The sequence below is a fragment of the Canis lupus genome, chromosome 7, assembly GCF_011100685.1.
Source record: "Canis lupus familiaris isolate Mischka breed German Shepherd chromosome 7, alternate assembly UU_Cfam_GSD_1.0, whole genome shotgun sequence".
In the NCBI taxonomy this organism is placed as follows: domain Eukaryota; kingdom Metazoa; phylum Chordata; class Mammalia; order Carnivora; family Canidae; genus Canis; species Canis lupus.
Window position 1 is genome coordinate 77,503,634 of NC_049228.1, and position 21,803 is coordinate 77,525,436.

The 21,803-nt window shown below is 44.9% G+C and overlaps 1 protein-coding gene across 9 annotated transcripts in view; it reads left to right on the plus strand.

The window, feature by feature from the left end:
- GNAL (G protein subunit alpha L) overlaps nt 1-21,803 on the plus strand; it is a 143,682-nt gene that overhangs the window by 36,814 nt on the left and 85,065 nt on the right. For 3 of the 9 annotated variants that reach the window (XM_038543888.1, XM_038543887.1, XM_038543891.1), the window contains 4 exons: nt 6,825-7,071; nt 7,309-7,381; nt 8,099-8,153; nt 8,302-8,421. In XM_038543888.1, coding sequence (XP_038399816.1) covers nt 6,930-7,071; nt 7,309-7,381; nt 8,099-8,153; nt 8,302-8,421 — 390 coding nt within the window. In that variant the 5' untranslated portion in view covers nt 6,825-6,929. Of the gene's footprint in view, nt 1-6,138; nt 6,259-6,614; nt 7,072-7,308; nt 7,382-8,098; nt 8,154-8,301; nt 8,422-21,803 lie in introns of those variants that run through there. The other 6 variants (XM_038543886.1, XM_038543895.1, XM_038543894.1 and 3 more) reach the window with 5 other exon arrangements.

Below are 21,803 nucleotides of genomic sequence, written 5' to 3' on the forward strand. Positions count from 1 at the left end.
TTTGTGAATTAGTAAAGAAAGAAATATCTTTGAAACTGTTTAAACTATCCTTGCAACTTTACATCAGTATCAAAATCTCTGAATTAGACAACAGGGGCCTGAAAATCTGCTGTAGTCCCAGATTTTGTCAGGCTAGTTAAGCTTGAGGATAGGGATTACACAGCTAGGGACGCTGATCTTCACTGTTTGAAGGCTACTTTTTTTTTTCAAGATTTATTTATGTATTTATTCATGAGAGGCAGAGGGGGGGGGCGAGGCAGAGACACAGGCAGAGGGAGAAGCAGGCTCCATGCAGGGAACCCGATGTGGGACTCGATCCCTGGTCTCCAGGATCAGGCCCTCCCTGGGCTGAAGGCTGCGCTAAACCGCTGAGCCACCCGGGCTGCCCAAGGCTACTTTTCTCTCCTCTTCTGATCCTTGAGCTCGTTATTTGATTTCTGTTTAGGAAACGTATATTAAGTGCAACTTTGATACATCTGTTTCCTCTTGCAGTATGCTGACAGTCCACAGACTGCCCTTCTGAGGTCGGCTCATCACCTGACCCCGTTTGGTGGCTTTCACAGACATTTTGAGCTGCAAAACTGTACTAGTTTCATCCTGTGTGCAGATTTCACATTGTGCTTTGTGGGATTTTTGTTGTTGTTTCTTTTTAGCTTATTTAGTAGCCTCTCAACTCATGGTTTTATATTGTACTTAAACTCCTGTCTGTGACACTGAGCTGTGTATTCCAATGAGGATATTTCAGTCCTGGGTTTTTGGCTGCAGGGTAGTCAAAGACGATTAACATACCTTTCCTAGTGATTCACTGCTATTTTGGTTAAAGTTGTGGATGGCCCTTCCAAAACCTACTTAATATTACTTTGGCAGTAGGAATAAGGAAAGGAAAAAAATCATTTCAATGAATTCTAGAGTATTTGATTACAGACTATTATGGACAGAAAGGGTAAATGGAATATGTTTCCCTGATTTTCTATTTAAAAAATGTAGAACTTTGTATCACAGTTTTTTTTTTTTTTTTTTTATGATAGTCACAGAGAGAAAGAGGGGCAGAGACACAGGCAGAGGGAGAAGCAGGCTCCATGCACCGGGAGCCCGACGTGGGATTCGATCCCGGGTCTCCAGGATCGCGCCCTGGGCCAAAGGCAGGCGCCAAACCGCTGCACCACCCAGGGATCCCTATCACAGTATTTTTAAAGTATATGATAATCAGGTCATGGGGTGAGCTGTGCTCTGCTGCTAAAGGGAAATAATCTACACAGTTTATTTCCACCAAGACGCTTAAGAAATAAAAGCAAGAAAACACCAGCAAGTTGTCTAAAGTGACACAGAGCGCCATGAGGGCTCCGTGCACACCGTCCATTCAGCCTGTGGCCACGCTGCCACCCTCGGGTTGGCAAAACCGGCTGCAGCTTGTAGTTTCTTGGAGAACTGCCCCTGCATTGAATAAGTAACTGTTCACCTTTCCTAAACTATTTTGTTCTTTTCTTCTAAAACTTTTGATCTATCGGTCCTAAAAATCTTAGTGCTGTTTTAAGCTTTTGTAACCTTGAAAGTATAAAATGCCACAAGACCAGTTAATACATTTTTTAAAAGAATTTACTTATTTGAGAGAGCTAGAGAGAGCACAAACGGGGGAAGGGCAGAGGCAGAGGACGAAGCAGGCTCCCCACTGAGCAGGAAGCCCCAATGTGAGGTTCAATCCCAGGACCCTGAGCCAAAGGCAGACGCTTAACCAACTGAGCCACCCAGTCGCCCCCCAATTAATACATTTTAAAATAATGATCTAGACCTGTCATAAACTGAAAGTTTCCTTGAATTTTTCACCCAGCTGTTAATTCAGCTTCTGTGGAGAGTCCCCTGGTAGTGAGAAACAAACGCTGTTCTCACTGCTGTCATGGACTTGAGTCCAACTAACCAGGGAACAGGTGGAGTTTTTTTCCCCAGCATGTGCCAACTTCAATCAGAGGGTCTGAAAGAAAACCAAATTTTAAAATCATTATTCAAAATTTACAAAACTAAGTGTAAAAGAAATTTAAATGAATTTCCAAACGCACTAACACTTGAGACACCCCATCTATCTTAAATATCAACAAGAGTGAGGAAGATGCCACTGTGTTTGACCTTCGTCCTTCTGCCCCCAACTCTAGGCCTTCCCAATTTCCCCCGTGGGCCCAGGGCCTTCCTCTGCTGCTAGGCAGTCACAGGCCGTGTGGACCTGCGCCCTCCGCATGCGGGCAGCAGCGGGGCGCCCCTGCATGCGCTTCCCACATCCCATATCCCGCTTCCCGCATCCCGCTACCCGCTTCCGCATCCCATATCCAGCATCCCGCCTCCCGCCTCCCACTTCCCGCATCCCGCCTCCAGGATCCCGCCTCTCGCTTTCCACCTCCCGCATCCCACCTCCCGCAGCATCCCGCCTCCCACTTCCCACCTCCCGCATCTCGCTTCCCGCTTGCTGCATCCCGCCTCCTGCATCCTGCTTCCCGCATCCCCCTTCCCGCATCGCGCCTCCCGCCTCCTGCCTCCCGCATCCTGCTTTCCGCTTTGCCTCCCGCCTCCCGGCCTCCCGGGGAGGGCGATGCTGCCGCACAGCCGTTGCCTGGCAACAGAGGCTGGCAGTGCCAGCAGCTCCAGGATGCTCCCCGCGCCCCCCCAAACTCCCTACCCCCACCCCCCACTGCAGGTGAGCCGGCTGGGATTCTGGATTCGGATTCCATGGTTTAAAACACCAATGAGGCTTAGTTTCCCAGACCACAGTAGGACAAGGCCAGATGATTGGATTAAGGGGGGGAAAAACGAGTGTCTTGATCTCCTACCTGGTAACAGACTAGGTAAAACTGGCTTTGCGTTTCTTGTATATATAAAAAAAAAAAAGTTGCATCACTGTATACAAGACATTACTTTTCTATTTTAGAATGTTTAGCAGTGTGTTGTGGAATTAGTGTGGCTATGACAGCCAGGATACAAGGGTTTGTATCCCAGGTTCACCTTACTCGCCCCTCTAAGCTTCTGTGAAGTAATGGTGGCAATGGTTCCTTTTAGGGCTATTGCAAACACTACACAAATTATTCCGTGTGACAGACTAGCACAGAGCCAACAGTCAGTGAACAGCTAGTAGAAGCTAATTCACACTGAACATATTATTATTATTATCCTGATACATTAACCTCTTGAGTGTATTATTCATCATATGTGATCATCCAACTTTCATTTGAATTCCAAACATAAAAATTTATCTTTAACCCTGTTTAATGATAAACTCAGGTATATTAAAATTTTTAAGAGTTTATTTGAGCAAAACTTGATTCGAATCAGACAGCATCCCATCTAACTGAGAGAAAGGAGCTGCAAGGACCTGCAGAAAATGAAAGACTTTGAGGACCGGTAGGGAGCAGAAACAAAGAAACTATACTAGGATAAAAAGCAGGCTGGTTATTTCAAGGTTACTTTCCATAGGGGAGGACAGGGGTGTGCGAGGCCGATTCCCTAACTAGTGATGATCAGACGATTCCAGATTGACAGATTAAGGATTTCATTTCTAGGGACGTCAAAAGTGTAATTGATTCTCAGCTTGGTGACAAGCAACATTAAGGGCCCTCCTAATGCCTGGATCTGAATAAGTGGAAACTTTTTGCTGTATTTTTAAGGTAACCAAATTGTTAGGCTGCCTTAAAAGTGTGGGCTAACTTAATCCCCCCTTTATAAATTTTCATGGGATTTGTTTTGAAACTTTTTCTTCCAAAAGTCTCTGGCATCATAAAAAAATCTTGGCATTAAGAAAATTAACAAATCTTTATGAACATCCCACTATACTATGCAATTTTAAATATCTTTTTTGCCTCCTGCCTGCCCCATCAGCCACAGTACATGCCAGATTGATATTACCACGTGTGAACATTTGTGTTAACTCAAAAATGTGAGGCCTGGCAACAGTGATAGATAGTCCCCTTCCACAAAACTAGAACTTTTAACCTAGCTCAGAGTATAGCATGGCACTGCATGTTTGCTTCTGCCTGAGTCAAGAAGAATGATTTATTGCTCTTGGTTTTTTAAATGTATGAATATTTTCAGTATAGTACTAAATTGGTCAAAGTACTTCTTGAACTTAAAATCCAATGACAAATTCCCTTCATAAGACCACCTACTTCAAGCAGGAGTTATCTTTGGCTTTCAGGAATTCATTCATCCATTCGACAAAGATTCCCGGGGCAGCTTCTCCAGGCCACTGCTGGACAAGACACAGGTGCAGCAGGTGTAAAAGCCAGACTCAGGCCCTGCCCCCACGGAGGCCACAGTGTAGCTAACTTTGGAAAAAGCTGTAAATACAATCCAAGGAGCTGGTGAGACAATAGAGCATGGGGATGGGGGCCTAACACTGAATGTGGAGCAGGTAGTGAAGATAGAAGGATATTTAGGAGGTGGCCAAGTGAAGAAGATATTCCAAGGATTACAGAGAGAAGCAGCCTGTGAACCCAGGGGGATGAGCTAGGGTGTTCCAGAAGTAGAGCTGGCAGGAGAATCAGGGCAGTGCTGGCAAGGGGAGAGACTTGAGAGCTGAGGTCACAGAATTTACACCAACACAATCTTGAAGTACCACGTAAGTGGTGGGAATGGACATGGCAGATCCATATTGTCACTGTGGCAACACCAAACACTAGAATAAGTGAGCAGGAGGCCATTGCTGAAATCCACGTTAGATTAGTGGCCTAAGACCACGGTAATGGAAGACAGGGTGGAAGGGACAGGACAGATATTTGATATTTAGGAAAGAGACTCCATGGGACACAGGAACAGTTGGGTTTGCAAGAAAGGAAAGGAATCAGGAATGAGTCCCACGTTCTAGTTTAGATAATCAGGGGCCATATCACTGAAAAAAGAGAGGAACAAACTGGAGGTGTGAGGGTGGGTGTTGGGGGTGAGCTCAGCCCTTGGCAGATAGAACTGAGGATCCCCAGGAAACATGGAAGTGGAGGTATCCTTGGGGATGGCCGTGGGCAGGAGAGTGAACTGGGCTGGAGATGTGATGTGGGCATAGTCAGATCTGCACCCGCAGACTATGGAGGATAGGGTCAGCCCCACCAGGGGAGAAAGGGTGGGTGGGCCCCAGGCACCTCCACCAGCCTGAGGGGGAGTAGGACATCACAACCACCAGGTGATGGAAGCCAAAGAACAAGATTGTCTCAAAAGAGAGTCAGTGCCAGCTCCATGGAGAGGTCCAAAAAAGTAAAGACCAAAGTTCATGGATGAAATTTAGTACCTGGAAGGCCCCTGATCATCCTCATGAGAATGTTTTCAGTGTAGCGAGGTGGGCCAAAGCCAGGCTCCAGGGAGCTGAGGTGTGAACAGGAGGGAAGGAAGGACAGGCCAGCCAGCGTCAAGTTCCCTTTTAAGCCCTTGGCTGCCTGAGGCAGGAGGGAATGTAATGGCGCTAACAAGGAACCTGAAGTGCAAGGAGGTGCTGTTGGATTTGAATGAGACCTGCCGACGACGACGACGGAGAGGCCCGCCGCGCCCCGGGCGCCCCGCTGACTGCCTGCAGAGGGAACCGGGCAGAGGAGCCTGGGGAGCCCGCCAGGTGGTGTCTGCTCTGTCAAGATCAGGCCTTGCTCACGGAGAGAGGACGGTGGGCTTGGAGGACTCTGGGCCGCTGGAAGACAGCCGCACAGGGGCACGCGAAGGATTCGGTGTGAGGGCCCCGCGCCCCGGAGCGCGGACACCGCCCCGGACTCGTGCCTGCCGCGTGGCCTCCTTTGCCGTCCTTCCCGCAAGTCCAGGGATGCGCGTGCAAGGCTGCGGGCCGACGGACGTCTCCGCGGACTGGCTGCAGCAGTAACGGAGGGAACTCGCAGCCCGCACGGGGAAGGAGAACCAGACCCATCTCCGCCCTCTTGGGTTCGAGGCCACAGTGTCTCCTAGGAAAGTAGTAGGGCTGTTCAGAGAACTGCGAGGGAGGAACGGGGGCTGGAGATAAAGACAAGAGGCTAAGGGAGGCGGCGGCGTGGGTGCGCTGGAAGAGTCTAGAAGATGAACGGAACAAAGGCGGTGTGACTGGTGAGCCTCTTGCAGATCCTCCTCCCTGATAGAATATGCATGATCCTGCGCGAGTCCTCGCCTGCCTGGGAGCAGGAGGCGTCGGAGCCATCCCTCGGCGGGGAGCGCACGCCCAGACCCAGTCTCCCAGGCGCGGGGCGCGAGCGAGCACGCGGCGGCGGTGCGGACCCCGCGCGGGTGAGCCTCCCGCGGGCCGGGCTCGCAGAGGTCAGCTCCCGACCCCTCCAGCACCCCCGGCGCTAGCGCCCCAGAGAGACCCTGCGAGCAGGCCAGCCCCTCTTTCCTGCCGAGCCGAGGCCCGGGGGCGCCCGGAACCGGGAGGGGGCGCGCGTCCGACGGCGGAGGCCTTGCGGGGCGCGAGCGGGCCGGCAGGTGCCCACAGGAGCCCTCAGGGGACCCGCGGCGCGGTCGGTCCGGCCCGGGGCGGCCGCTCAGCACGCGGAGGGGCTGGGGCTGCGGCTCGGGCTCCGCGGGGCTCCGGCAGGGCGCTCCCCCGCAGGCGGGGGCGGGCGGAGCGGGGCTGCGCGCGGGGACGCGGGGCGAGCGCGGGCGCAGCGCAGCGCAGTGGAGCGCGGTACGCTCGGCCCCGTCTCCCTCCGCGCGGTGCTGCGCGCGGGCAGAACACTCTAAGCTGTGTCTTTAAGAAGCATTTATTTGGCTCCGCGCGTTTCCTCGCAGCCTGTTTAGTTGGGAGTTTGCGGTGGGCAGAGGGAGGGTGAGGGAACGCCGGTTCCGATCGATCAAGCCCCGAGAGACCAGAGCATCTCTTTCAGCAGCGGGGAGGAGAAGCCGTCGCTCGACCCACGCGTACCCACGCCTCCCTATTGCTTTTTGGGCGAATACCTAACTCTGCCTGACGTCCCTCCAAGCGGCCAGGCATGGGGTGTTTGGGCAACAGCAAGACTGCAGAAGACCAGGGCGTCGATGAAAAAGAACGGCGCGAGGCCAACAAGAAGATCGAGAAGCAGTTGCAGAAGGAGCGGCTGGCGTACAAGGCGACCCACCGGCTGCTGCTACTGGGTAAGGCCGGAGGGCGCGCGGCGACTCCCGGCCCGGCGGAGCGCACGGCCCCCAGCGCACGGCCCCGCGTGGAGCCGCAGCGAGCGCGGGGAGCGCGGGGAGCGCGGGGGCCGGGCCGGGCCGGCAGGGCCCGCTGCTCCACGCGCGATGGGGTGGCGAGGTTGCTGCCCGGGTTGGCACGAGATGTGGCGATGGCGTTGGGCCACAGCCCACAGCATCGTTTTTATTTGTTTGCAGGGGCTGGTGAGTCTGGGAAGAGCACTATCGTCAAACAGATGAGGATCCTGCACGTCAATGGATTTAATCCCGAGTAAGGAATGATCGGTCTCGCTTTTGCTTCCAAACTGCATGCAAACTTTTCCACTTTCCTCAGCATTCCCCAAAGTGCTTTCTCTAAACAGTTAATTTGATCATGGATGGGGATGGGGATGGGGGTGGGGGTGGGGGTGAGGGTGGGTGGGTGGATAGAAGCCTGTTGTCGAATTTGGTACACTGAGGCAAATCCTTCTTTTGGTAGAGTCTAGGTGAAAAAGTAAAATAATTTGCTTGACAAAATATGATTCATTAGATATTCTTGAGGTATTGATCTCTTTATTATTGGTACTGCGCTTAGCACACTTAACCAACGTGTCATTTTATACTCTTCTCTATATCCTTGGTCTGCCTCTCTTTCTATTCGTAACTATCAACATATGAATAATTCAAATAGATTATATTTACAAATGTAGCTGTATAGTTCTTGTATGCAATACTCATAACACCTTTACCATGCCTTGTGTAACCTGTGTAGCTGTTTAAACTATAGATTGTAATGTGTGCAAGTTTGCTTAGTGTACAAATTAGAAAAAAAAAGGCATCTTTTCTTTTCCGAGTTAAAAACTTTGCAGCTGTTGTCATGGGGGTTGGTGTGGACCTCTAGTAAAACCAGTCTAGCCCCATGCTGCAGCTGGAAGCTTAAATCTCACTCAGCTGATTCAAGTCAGTTCTAAAGGCAAATTAAACTAATAACAATTCTGTTTTCATACAGGGAAAAGAAACAGAAAATTCTGGACATCCGGAAAAATGTTAAAGATGCTATTGTGGTAAGGATTTTTTTTAATGTCTGTTTAGTAGAAAGGTTAAATACTCTGCTCCCTAAAAATATATAAGACAGAAACTATATATTTCAGTTGTCATACATGAAGCCTAAATATTATATTTATTCATATATTTTTTTTCATTCCATTTTAGACAATTGTTTCAGCGATGAGTACTATCATACCTCCAGTTCCGCTGGCCAACCCAGAAAACCAATTTCGATCAGACTATATCAAGAGTATAGCTCCTATCACCGACTTTGAATATTCCCAGGTAAGTAAATCCTTCTTGAAATATTTTAAATGGTGGAAGAGAGAACCATTCTTAATGAGATTGCTTGAGAATCAATGTTAATATTACTTTATTCTTGATTTTCTTCAAAATCTAGCTCTCTGAAGAAATGCTTTCTTTCATACCAAAATACTAACGATGGTTAAAAATGTTAAAGACAATAGGATTGTAAGAAATACTTTTATGAATGCATTGGTGAGGATGGTAATCAGGAAAATAGCCTACGTTTAACACGTTTAACAAATATTGATAGTACTTTTTCCTATATGTATTTCTAAATTAACTATTACGTAGTTTCCCAGATAACAAAAGAATAGAAATTACATGAGCAGAGAGAAATATTTATGGTGATTGCTTCCCTGGGAATAGTAGAACAGAATTCAGTTCACTCTTAAGATGCATAGCATATCCTGTAGCTCAACAAGAAGAAAATGCATGCTGTAAATCACATGGATCACTTCTGAGTGTTTATCTATGGTGGGGAAAAAATGTAGTTTGCTTCACATCTGCAGGATTTTCAGTCACTTTCCTATTCCCTTGGATGGCAGTATTGCTTATGTGAAAGGGCGAAATGAATAGTAATTTTCTCTTGTCTGATGTATACGCGCGCACACACACACACACACACACATATCTTTAAAATATTGTTATCTGGTCATTTGATTAAGCATGACTCAAAGGAAATTATATTTGTTAGATTGCTCAGGAAATCATTTTTTCTTATGGTTGCGCCGAAAGAGCATAGTGTGTGTGTGTACACAGCAGTAACAGAATTTCAGAGGTTTCATTGCCTGGCACAGTGCTCTTGAGACATTTTTCTTTCTCACAGTCCTCTCTTCCAAAGGAAGGTGATGCAGAAAGCAGGTGGTGCCCTGCTCTAATGGAAGTCTGAGCGAGGGTGTATCTGCTCGCCCCTACCTTGTCTCTTCAGCAGAGCAACCTTGTCCTATAGGCTTTGTAGCAGGATGGCAAATAAGCATTATCCCTTTTTAAAGTTCCTCTCAGGTTTTTGTTTCTGATAAGCATTCCAGTGTAGCCAGTGAGAGCTCTAGAATTTCTAAAAGGAAGGAGTTAGAGGTGGCACACTGGCTAGAAAAGGGGACTAGGGTATTTGGCACAGCAGGCACACTTTTTTGCTATACTGTGTATTTAACTGGATGGCTTGGGGTGGGTAATGGAGATGACGGGGCAAGGATTTAGGGGGTAGGGCTAAAGCAGTGATTCAGCCAGCTAGAGCTATGGGGTGTCCCGCAGTACTCTGTGACATCGTATGTACCAAAGAAGTCATCCCAAACTACAGGATCCTAGCTCAAATCGGATGATTCCCGTTCAACTCCAGATGGACCCATTTATAGACACATACTTGGATTCTCAAATTGTCCTGTCATATTTGCTTGAAAGTAATCATAAAACATCTCATATATGGTTCTGACTTCAGGAAAAAAAGTTATTCTTACCGTGTAATGAGAAATTAGAATTGAGATGTGCTAGTCACATATCTTCTTTCTTCACGTGATAGACTCACAGTTAATGTGATGTAATGGGATGTCATACTCAACCCCAAGTACAGAAGCAGTTAGCAACTCCCAGGTAGATTACTAAGGGATCCAAAGCCCCTAACTTGCAGAAGTGTTTGTTGAGCAAATCATGAATATTGTTAATAAAAAAAAATAGAGAAACCGTCTCCTTTGAACACACACATTTTTACATGGATATGTTAAGATTACTCAAAAACGATGATCGGAAACCATAATTCATTATCAATAAAATAAAAGAGAATTGGGACCCAGCAGACACAAATTTCAGAGATAATACCTTTTTTTCTTTTTAATACACTTTAAGCCTAACATTCTGTTGTCTTATGTGCCTATGCTGTGTCCAATGTGATTATGTTTATAATAGAGTCTACACTTCCATAAATAAGGAAATTAATACCTAAGTTATAACTTTCTGAAAAATGTTATTTTTATTTTTATGTGCATACAGTTTTTAGTAATATTTATTCTATCATGCCCTGAAATATTCATCACTTACATCACTAAATCGAATGGTTCTTGGATTTACATCTTTATGACCTCACTGAAAAAGATATTAAGACAAATCTCTCAGTTATTTATTAATAACACTTGGTACTTTGGGGACAAATTAACTTTTATTTAAAGAAAATGTATATTATTGTAGAAGTCATAGAAATAGAACTAAATCAAATATCTTAATAGTAAAGATAACAAAATTTTTTAAGATTTTCTTTATTTATTAATGAGAGACACAGAGAGAGAGGCAGAGACACAGGCAGAGGAAGAAGCAGGCTCCCTGCAGGGAGCCCGATATGGGACTCAATTCCAGGGCCCTGGATCACACCTAGAGCCAAAGGCTGAGGCTCAACCACTGAGCCACCCTGGTGCCCCCTTTTCTTTATAAACTTAACACAAATTTACTAAATCTAGGACTTTACGAGATTGAATCCTTGAGAAAGTCTTTTAGTGTCACAATCCAATTCCTTAAGACTTAAGTTCATTTTCTTGTACCTATAAAATAATTTTATAATAAAACTAATTTCAGAGTTCTTTAAAAAGGAAAAATTAGAAGAATATATGTTTAAAAATTGCAGGAGACTGCCCATTATAATGAAAAGTCTAACCTTACCTTGAAGTATCTTAAGGATTAATTCTAAAAATATTACACTGGTTTACCTTGTTTTGTTTTGTCTTGTGGGGTTTTTTTGTTTGTTTTTTTTTTTTTTTGCTATTCATATTGCCTTTCATTTGAATTTCAATTGAATTATAGGAAACCTAAGTTTTAACAGAAAGGCAGAGGTGTATAATGAATACTGTCTGATAGCTAACAGAAGCTATAGGGAGTTAGAGAAAGCGTTCAGGGGCCAGACCATGTTGGCCTCATAGGCCAGGTCTGCTCTAATCTGGGGGGCCTTGGAGAGCTCTGAGCAGTGCAATAACATGATATGCTTGTGTTTTATCAAGGTAACTCCGGGTGTAGGTGGAGAATGGGTGTTAGGAAGGCAAGGGTGCAGTGGGGCAAGGGTCTGGGAACTATTGTAGCAATCCAGATGCTAAATAATCGGACAGCTTGGTGGGGGGTGGTATGATTCATTGATAGATGCTCAGTTATTCTTTTCTCGTGTGTACATCTAAAACTTGTCTTTCTATGGACTGGGGTCATCCAGGAACTCCTTCACTAGTTGGCACCATGCCTTTGCATCCAGCTTATCTACACATGAGATGATAGGTAATGATCATGACAGATCCCCTTCTACCTCCCAAAAAAACTCATAGCACAATACCAAATGAAGATCAATTAATTAAATTGAATTATTCACTTGTTTATATGTTTTTTTTCTTCTTAAAATGTGGGTATTTTATTAACTCTTTTGAAATGGTGGTTTACTAGGTTTTTTTAAAGAGAAGATGATAAATGTGAAAGCATTATGATCTGTTGATTGGTGCTCTATCATTACCACCTACTATTTCCTGAGTTGACCTTTTATCAGAACTTCGGGTCAGCGTAAACCCAGAGAGCAAGAATTACACTGTCCTCTCCACCCGGGCAAAAGTACAGTAGGCTTTGGATAAGGAATAGGTTGGCTCCCCATAGTGCACAGGGGTAAGATTCTGGGAGCCTGACTGCCACTGTGGGTCTTAGATCTGCCACTCTCCAAAGACATGACCCTAAGCAAGTGGCCTGCCACCCAGTGAGAACGGCGGTGGGAGCAGGGCTTCCTGGAGTGGCTCTTGGGAGGATTTCTGTGCATGTCCACAGAAGGGCTGGGATCCGTCCAATGCTGAGGCACTCTCAGCTGCTCCTGCCTGTGTGCTTGTCCTGTGTCCTCTGGAGAATGCACGCAGAATTCTAGAACTCACATTATCCAGGTTGGTGGTCTGGTGTTTTTAACCATCTGAACTCTCTCATCCCTAACCCCCACCACTGCCACCATCCCAAATGTCTTTGAAACCCAATTATATATATCAAGTAGGAGCAAATTTTCCCACTAGAACCCAGGCTGCAGTCTTTGGGTCCCAGTATTTTCCCCCGAACCTCATCAGAGCCCTCTGGGCTCCCCAGCACTATCGGAAAATGACGGGCCAGTTGTGTTAGCTCCCAGGGAACAGGCTTTTTCTCTCTGGGTGTCTCCATGTCCTTTCCCCTCACAACTCACACTCCATGACTGGGTACCCTGAAAACAATTCCTGAGTGGTGTTAGAATATAACAGAATCTTTTGTCCACTTCACTAGGGAACTGTGGTGTAACAAGTCAGGGGACTGGCCAACTGGGACATCACACTGCGTTACACAAGGAGAAGGGTTCCCCTCTGTACAGTAAACCAGAGCTTTCACTCAAGATGGCATTTAAATCCACCTCCCAAGCATCCACTCGGTTCTTTGCCTTTCGAAGGAGTGAGGATTAGTGTGCGTTTTATTTTTTTTTTAAGATTTTATTTATTTATTCATGAGAGACACACAGAGAGAGGCAGAGACACAGGCAGAGGGAGAAGCAGACTCCATGTAGGGAGCCCGATGTGGGACTTGATCCCGGACCCCGAGATCACGCCCTGAGCCAAAGGCAGATACTCAACCCCTGAGCCACCCAGGTGCCCCTTAGTGTCCATTTTAAAAGACAGAAAGGAAATATTAGCAAGTGTAAAATGTGGGAACTGTTACTGTATTCCACAGTAATCTGAAACCCTTAGGGATTTGTATATGTGGCATCGAAGAGAAAAGTCATCTTGGATAATTTCAGATGTCATTAATATTTGGGGATTGGGCAGCCCTGTTGGTGCAGCGGTTTAGCACCGCCTGCAGCCCAGAGTGTGATCCTGGAGACCTGGGATCGAGTCCCATGTTGAGCTCCCTGCGTGGAGCCTGCTTCTCCCTCTACCTGTGTCTCTGCCTCTCTCTCTCTCTCTCTCTCTTTCTCTGAAGGAAAAAAAAAAAATCTTAAAAAAAATATATGGGGATTACTACGTAGGGGCACTTTGGGGCCATGCTCTGAGTAGATCCTCTCAGATCTCAGCAACCCCTGGCACCATTCTGAACCACCCAGAGTGGGAGCTGACTGCCTTGCACCAGAGCCCAAGGGGAGACCAGCCTCCTGGGGCTCAGGCGGCCTCTGCATGTTCAAGGGCCAAGGAAGGACCTGGAAGGAGTGTCCACCTGGGGCAGGAAGTGCTCCAGAGTTGCCTGCCTGGGACCTCTGAGTCTGTGGACTGGACAGTGTCCCTGTCTCCAGGGAATATACGGAAGCCAGGCCACCTGGGCTCAAATTTTGACATTCCTGCCACTGCGTGACCTTGAGCAAATCACTTCAGTGCTTTCTGCCTTTTCTCAACTGTTAAATGGAGGGAGTGACCGCAGTACCTACTGGGTGAGGTTGTTATGAGGATTGAAGCAGTGATGGCACCCGGGAGGTGCACCTTCAGAATTAGCACTGCTGCTGTGTGAAAGGGCAGGGGCTCTGCAGTTGACTTGGTGCCGGCATGCCTGGCCAGCATCCCAAGCCCTGGTGGTCAGATGAACACCCAGCCACCTGCACACTGTCCACTCTTCTCTGGGTCCAGGGGAGGCGACAGCCGAGCCCCCCGCTATTCCCCCACCAGCCAGCCCCACACTGCAGCCCTGCCTTGAGCTAGCACCTATACGCCATGGCTCTGTCCATGCCAAGAGCTGATGCCCAGCACCTCAACATACCTGGGAGGAGGTGTCCCTGATTAGCCCCAGACAACCATCAGGCCTCACACTGGCTCTGACAGCTCAGGAACGCTGGCCGGCAGCCTCCTTCCAGCACAGATGTCCGGGTGGGAGGTCTCCCGCGCAGTCTCCCACCTGGCCTCTGTCCCCTGAGCCCCCCGCTGGGGGGTCTCAGCGCTTTTCCTCCTCCTTCACCTCACTTCCAGTCCGATCTTCTTGAAGTAACATCCGTCTTCCTCCTTTCCCACCAGCTCTGCCCGGCTCTGTCCTCCCCCTTACGTTTTGGGCTTCCCCAGCAACAGTTCTCCAAGGCCGCCTGAAACTGCCCTAAATTTGCCAGGTCCCTGTCAGATTTTTTTCACCGTTCCCTCTGGGGCTACAGTTTCTCCCCAGTTTTGCCACAAGTTCCAGCAAGTTTCTGGCTCATTCTTGTAACCTGGTGCTCACCCCAACACAGGCTTTCTAATAATAGAAAGATGAGCTGTATCCTGAAACACCCCCTCCCTCTGCAAGGGGAGTTAACACTGAAATACATCACATTTCAAGGGCAGGTGTCTCCTCGGGAAAGTTATCAGCATTTGACTTTTTCTAAATAAAATATTTCAAATGTCCTAGGGTGTTCTCTAGTTTAAAAAAAAAAATCCTAGGAAAATGATTATGTTTTTATTCTTTTATTTAAGATTATTTATTTATTTTTTCATGAGAGACACAGAGAGGCAGAGACGCAGACAGAGGGAGAAGCAGGCTCCCTGCAGGGAGCCCGATGTGGGACTCGATCCCAGGACCCTGGGGTCACGCCCTGAGCCCCGGCAGATGCTCAACTGCTGAGCCCCCCAGGTGTCCTGGAAAATCTTTTTTTTTTTTTTTTTTTTTAATAAACAGTCACGGTTCCTTTTTTCATGTGCACAGCTGGGTTTTTTCCTTTTCTGAAGTTTCCTGGAAGTGGTCAGTGCCTGTGTCTTAGGGCAAGGCCGCCTTCTTGAATCTATAGGGCATTGTCAAAGTCATATTTTAAGAATAGCGGTGTTGAAAATAGACTGTTGGTGAGGCCATACAGACCACCCAGTCTGAGGTCTCCAACTGAGGAAACAGCAACAGAAGGGAAGAACTTGCCAGGGCGGCGGGCAGTTTGGTGATTTCCCGCTGGGCGTGGAGCGCCCTGTAGTTGGCAAAGTTGGAGCATGATTCCCTGGCTATTGCCTCCCAGTGAGGGGCTTTTGTACCAAAGTAGTCTAAAGGGCAGTCTTCACTGGGGTAACACTGATGATCCCCAAGACTTCCTGCCAAAACGGAGTGTGAAGATGCTGCTGAGGGGAGGCGGGGGGGGATGTGCCAGAGGTTATCTTAGCTCCTCTGGCTTCTTCAATATTTAGTCAACAAACTTAAGTGTCTGTGGATCCCAAGAGGAATGAGGAGCACATTTCCTCAAAGAGTGTATCATCTAGAGGGAATACAGATCTGTAAACAAAGTTGATGGTATTGCATAATGCTACAATAGAGGTGTTTATGGGGAGCAATGGGGAGGAGGCCCACCCGACCAGCTTCAGGCTGAGCTGAGGCCAGAGGATTTGGGCCTCCTCCTCAAGGCTGTGGAGAATCATCCAGGGATTCTAGTCAGGGAATGAAAAAATGCAAGTTGTCTTTCTCCCGAATTCATTAAGAGGCCACTCCTGTACATCTGCTCTTGGCATGGCATTCTGAGGGTTCATCTGTCATTAGGCAAAGGACATTTCCTCCACCAGAAACCCACTTCCAAGCCTCACATTTTTTATGCCAAAATATAAGGGGGGATGGAACCCTCATACTGTATTCTGCACATTTGGTATGCTAATGAAAGGAATTGCTGTTATTTTAATAAAATATTTCAGTTAGATCCATCAAATAGACCAGCGCTTCAATGAGGATGCTTTTTTAAAATTCCATTTTTTGGAAACATTATCATAACGGTATTCCTAACAAATAATAACTTTGGATTTTTAAAAGATTTTATTTATTCACTCATGAGAGACACAGAGGGAGAGGCAGAGACACAGGCAGAGGGAGAAGCAGGCTCCCTGTGGGGAGCCCGATACAGGACTTGATCCCAGGACCCCGGGATCATGACCTGAGCCAATGGCAGATGCTCAACCGCGGAGCCACCCAGGTGTCCCAATAACTTTTGATTTTGAAACAATTTTAAACTCACTGCCAAAATGCAAAAGTAGTACAAAGAACTCCCAGACACTCATCACATAGATTCTTCATTAGCTAGTTGGCCATATTTGCTGCCTCGTCCTATCTATACTAACACACATTTTCATTAACCATTTCAGAGTTGATTGCAGACAGAGTGCTTCTTTACCTCTAAATACTCTATGGGGTATTTCCAATGAACAAGGATGTGCACTTTTATAACCATAGGACCGTTATCAAAATTAAGAGAATTGACATTGATATGATCCTGTTTTGTAACCTACAGATATTACTCAAATTTCACCAATTTTCCCAGTAATAATATAGTGAAATTATAGTAATAATAATAATAATAATAGTGATAACTCTGGTCAATAATTCAATCCAGGATCAAGCACTACCTTTAATTTCCATTTTTCCTTTACTGTATACCCATTCCTCGACCCTCCTTTCTATCATGACATTGACCAGACATTAATTTTGTGGAGTGCCCTCACTGTGGCTCACCTGATGTGTTGTAACCAGATGCCATTAGTGCTTTGGCAGCAAAAGCACAGGAGTGAGTTGTGTCCTTCCTAGTGCATCATGGGCGTTAACAGTGAGTCTCTTGGTGAAGGTGGAGGCTGCTGCCCTTTTCCCCTTTGCAATTCCTAAGTATGTTCTAGCAATGTTTTTGAGATTGTATAAATATCTTGTTCTTATCAAAACTTCCACACTCTAATTTTAGCAGACCAATAAAGTTTATCTGCAATAAATATTTAAGATGGTAAGCTGTTATGAACTTTTTTCACTATTTCTAAATACTACAATGAAAACCAAATAGGATGTAGATCATTATGCTGCCTTTCACATGATGAAAAGTGCATCATTCTTTGCTCTTAATCATAAAAGCGTATAGAGGGACCTCTGGTCTACACCAACACACCAAGAAATCCAGGCTGGAGCCACAAGACAACTCTTCCCTCAAGTGCTTTTCCTTACAGAAGATGCATTTTAAGGGCTGCAAAGTAAGGCAACGTGTTGTTGTTTTTTTTAATTCCTGATACATTTTAAAGGTTACCAAGTGAGGCACCTTACCTTTTTAATTCCTTGAGTAAGATGTCATTGAAACTTCAGATCCTTTGAAAGTGTGAGATTTTTGTTGTCAAGGTTCACCTCAAATCTTGATATATTGGGAATTTGTCACTTGGCTTACCAAAGCAAAAGTTCACTTCAAAGGACACTTGTTCTTTTCAGGAGGATATGATGTTAAAAATACTTTAGCATTAAAGCGTGTTGTCCTTATCATTGCTAACTTTATGTAATTGTGAGAGAAAACATCTTGAACTTTACAGCTCTCTCTCAGAAAATGGTGGAAGGAGCGGACAAATAGGCTATTCTTTTGTGACATTAAGACTTGAATGAGTTGACAAATGTGGTTTGTGAGAAAGGTACACTGAGGTTTTAAGAAGCAGAATTATGAATTTACTCCTGAAAAGATTCCTTTAAAATACTGGCTTTTAAATTTTTTTAGTTTTGTATGAGGACATCATCCAGAATGTGTGGGGGTTTTTCCACATCTCCTAAAATAACCCTGTACCTTTTTTCTGCCTTTATTATAGCATTTAGATTAAATTAAATTGCCTTTATGCATAACATTTTCACTACACAAAGCAGTTTCATTTTTCAAGTTGTATTTGTGGACTTTTGGAATAGGAAATATTTGTATACGGCACAAAATCCAGAAGATATAAAAGAGTGAAAAGTCTCTCGCTCCTGCCCCCAGATACCCAGTCTCACACCCAGAGACAACCCGTATGGCATCAAATTGACTCAGGGCCCTCAGGAACCAATCCTTTTGACGTTTTTTTTATCTCCTAGTGAGTAGTCAGTTGTAAAACACAATTGCAGTTCATCTTATCAGTATGGAGAAAATATCTAGCCTGAATTGCCAAGGAAATGTTTTTGAAATAAAATTTAACAGTAAAGATTTAACATTAAATTGTAAGGAAACTGTCTTGGTGCTTAGACAAAATGCCAGAGTACTTGATTATGAAAATATAGGAAGATTTTATGAGGCATCCATCAAATATCTATGTTTTAAAGTGTAGAAGCTATGGCCTTCATGCCTCTACGGGGAACCTTACAGTGTACAGTTAACCCTAGCGGAACACCTGGAGGGCATTTGACCTTCAAGTTCTGCGTGACTTACAACCTGTCAGAGCATTTGGCAGGTCTTTGGGGCTCTTTCTCTGACCCTTTAGAGTCGCACCACATGCCCTTTCTCATGTGAGTTTCCCATTCATTCTCTACCCATCCTATAGTATTCCTTCTTAGCTTTAGGACACTCTCCTACACTTTCTCCTACACTTTCCAACCCTGGAAATTCTGCACAAGGAAAAACTCCTGGTTCCTTCCCATGTGACAAGTTGACCTCCATTTGCACATTATATGATGTCCCTTCTTCCCTCCAGTTCTTGGTTTACCACCTGCAAAACCTGCCTGCCATCTTTTTCTTCCTCTACTTGAACAACCAAGATTCCCCCAAACACAGTTGGGTGCTATTTGTCCTTCTCTAAATACTGATTTGCCAAAGGTCCGTCTTGAGCTCTTGGTAAGCACTCAGCTAACGCTGAGTGATTAAAATAAGTAAAGAAAGGAGTTATTTGATCCCTTTAAGTTCCTCCAATTAACAAGACTTAACCTCACTCAGAAAGCAAATCGTGTGTCATGATTTCAAATGTTTACCTATCCTTTTTACTTAAAGCTCTTGTGATCACGTTGTGTTTTGCCAATAAATATGCATTTACTGGGGAGAGGAAGCATCTCTTCCTTGCTCGCCATGGCATTTGCCCCAGAGGTGTGCTCAGAAATGTGTGCTAAAGTCATCCAAAGGTAATTGCCATGGGCTCAGCACTGTACTTAGGACCGTGCATTACAGATGGTTACACAAAGACTTCTAGGCTCAGGACATGATGGCTTAGCAAAGAAACAAGATGTATGTACAGCCATCTAGAAATATGTGCTATAGAATTAATGAACAACACAGGGTAGTGTACTGTAATGCTACCTCACATGGGATAGACTAGAGAATTGTGTAGTCACTCAGAGGAGAAGATTCCTAAGGACAACAGGGCTCAGACCCAGGGCTTCGTGGTCACACCGATGCAGTGGGGCTCCTGGGAAAGTAGTGCTTTCATCAGCAGAGCAGTGAGAGCAAAGGACCATAATAGGAAGAATCAGCTGAACGGAAGTTGAGGTGGGTGTTGAAGGAGATGGAGAGTTAGGGAGGCGGGATGTAGGGTGCCAATCCAATTAGAACACTTTTTATTCATTGTATTTAAAAAAATGACATACTACGGCTTTGGAACACGGCTACTGGGCGACTGAACAAGAGAACACAGGCTGGAGAAGATAATGGTGATCTGAGGACTCACGTGAACGTGCCTGGTCAGGAAGCACATCCCCATCATAAAATCAAGATCCATTTGCCAGAGTAGCTGCTCCACTGTCCTTGGGGACTCTAGGAGCCGTGAACTTGACTGAACCCCAGGTGTACCCATGGTCTACAGACTTGGGTCCATGGTGTTCAGAAAAAGAGACCATCATCCTCTAGCTTAAATAGTGAAGTCACAGTTGTGGTGGTCCACTTATTACACATGCACATAATTATTCAGTGTTTAAAAAGTGTTAGTAGTAAAAACCATGTTTGGGCTAGTTGTATTTTTTTCATTCTAGAAAGCACATAAATACAGGAAAAGAAAAGATAAATAAAAATAATTCCATTGGAACTTGCTCATCCCACATTGAGGTGAAACGAACCTTACCAAAATCTTGTTTATCCGATGTATTTATCCACATACACTTGTAAAACACTCACACGCATACACATACATGGAGGCTGAATACTGCACAAAGTATTATGTAAGTTATGAACATTGTTTTAAACATATTACACTTAGTTCAATGATTATGCCTCAGCAATATCTAAAAAGAATGAAAGATGTTATCATAGCAAAAACTACTTTTACGTTTATTTCTGGAAAAGGAAAACAGGCACTTTCTCTTTATTTTTCTTCCCCTACTACCATCTATCCATCAGATAAGAGAGCAATGTTTGGTTTCAAAAATGAGTTTTACCACCCATGATTCTTGATTGGATCCTAGAACCATCTGCAATTTTGGTCAAATGAGTATTTGTAGAAAAACAAAAATTGCTACTTGTGTTTTTGTTTTTATCAAAAATAATGTCAGCAATTTTATGGAGTCATTATCAGGTTTCATTTATTTTTATCTACAACAGTGTATTCATTACACTAAACCATACCTTTGGTGAGAATATGGTTGATTTCAGAAATTGTTCGGAGAGCCCTCAAGCTTTCTTTTCTTACCCAATCTCCTAAATTTTGACATTATCTAAATGTACTATTGCTTTGCGTTTTAAATGATGACATATCATTTCAAAGTACTAGGTTTTGCATTTCTTTAGGTTTTTTTAAATAGTTCTTAAACCATTATATTTTTGTTTGTTTTTGCTAAACTGTATAATCACCTACCCAAGAAACAAAAAGGCACCAACTGGCATCTGCTTGAAAGAATTAAATCAATAAAGATTATCATCAGTGTTTCCTATTTTTTTAATGTTTCCTATTTTTACTGTTAAAAAGTTATTAATTAGTACATCCCATCATCACGTGAATTTCTCGAATTTACTAGAAGATATTATCTTACAAATGAACCATTGTCAGTTTTCTTACAGATGAACCATTGTCAGTTTTATCCGAATAGACATTCGGTTCAATTCTTCAAGAATGATTACCTGATATGTGGCAGGAACCGTGTTAAGCATTGGAAATACCAGGGTGAATTTTTGTGTACCCAGAAGGAGTAACAGGGTGCACAGGGTTTAAATAAATAAGCAGGACACATTGAGATGTGTTGTCCATGCAGAGCAAGGTGGGATTAGCCTGTGAGGGAGCATTTGGTGGCACTATCCCAGGGAAGGTGAGGCTCAGAACAGACTTTGAAGAATGAATGAGTTTGGCGGGTCGACCAGGGATGCAGGGCAGTGCAGCCAGAGCAGCACCATGTACAAATTATGATACATCCAAGGAGCCCTTCTCACAACTGGAATTCAGAAAGAGAGTCTGACTCTGCAGACATATCTAAGCCTGGTGAGACATGCTTAGAGTCATGGCTCTCTTGAAGCTAATTTTTAGGTAGACTTTTATACTTACTCCAATGTATGAATGCTATGGTAGAAACAAATTAAAAACAGCTATACAGGTAGTAGAAAAGAATTACAGAAAATTTAGAAAATGTATGAATTTCAATAAAAGGATGGCTTTAAATGGTCAAAGTTGATTTCATTGAGGATAAAATTGAAACTACTTTGTCTCTAAGCTAAATTATTATTCATCCTTTTCTTGTGGTTTTCATGACCTAGAAATTTGGGAGAGTAAATTCTGAAGAGTGTCTGCTTCAAGTAGTTGTCTGTTCTGCCCACTACT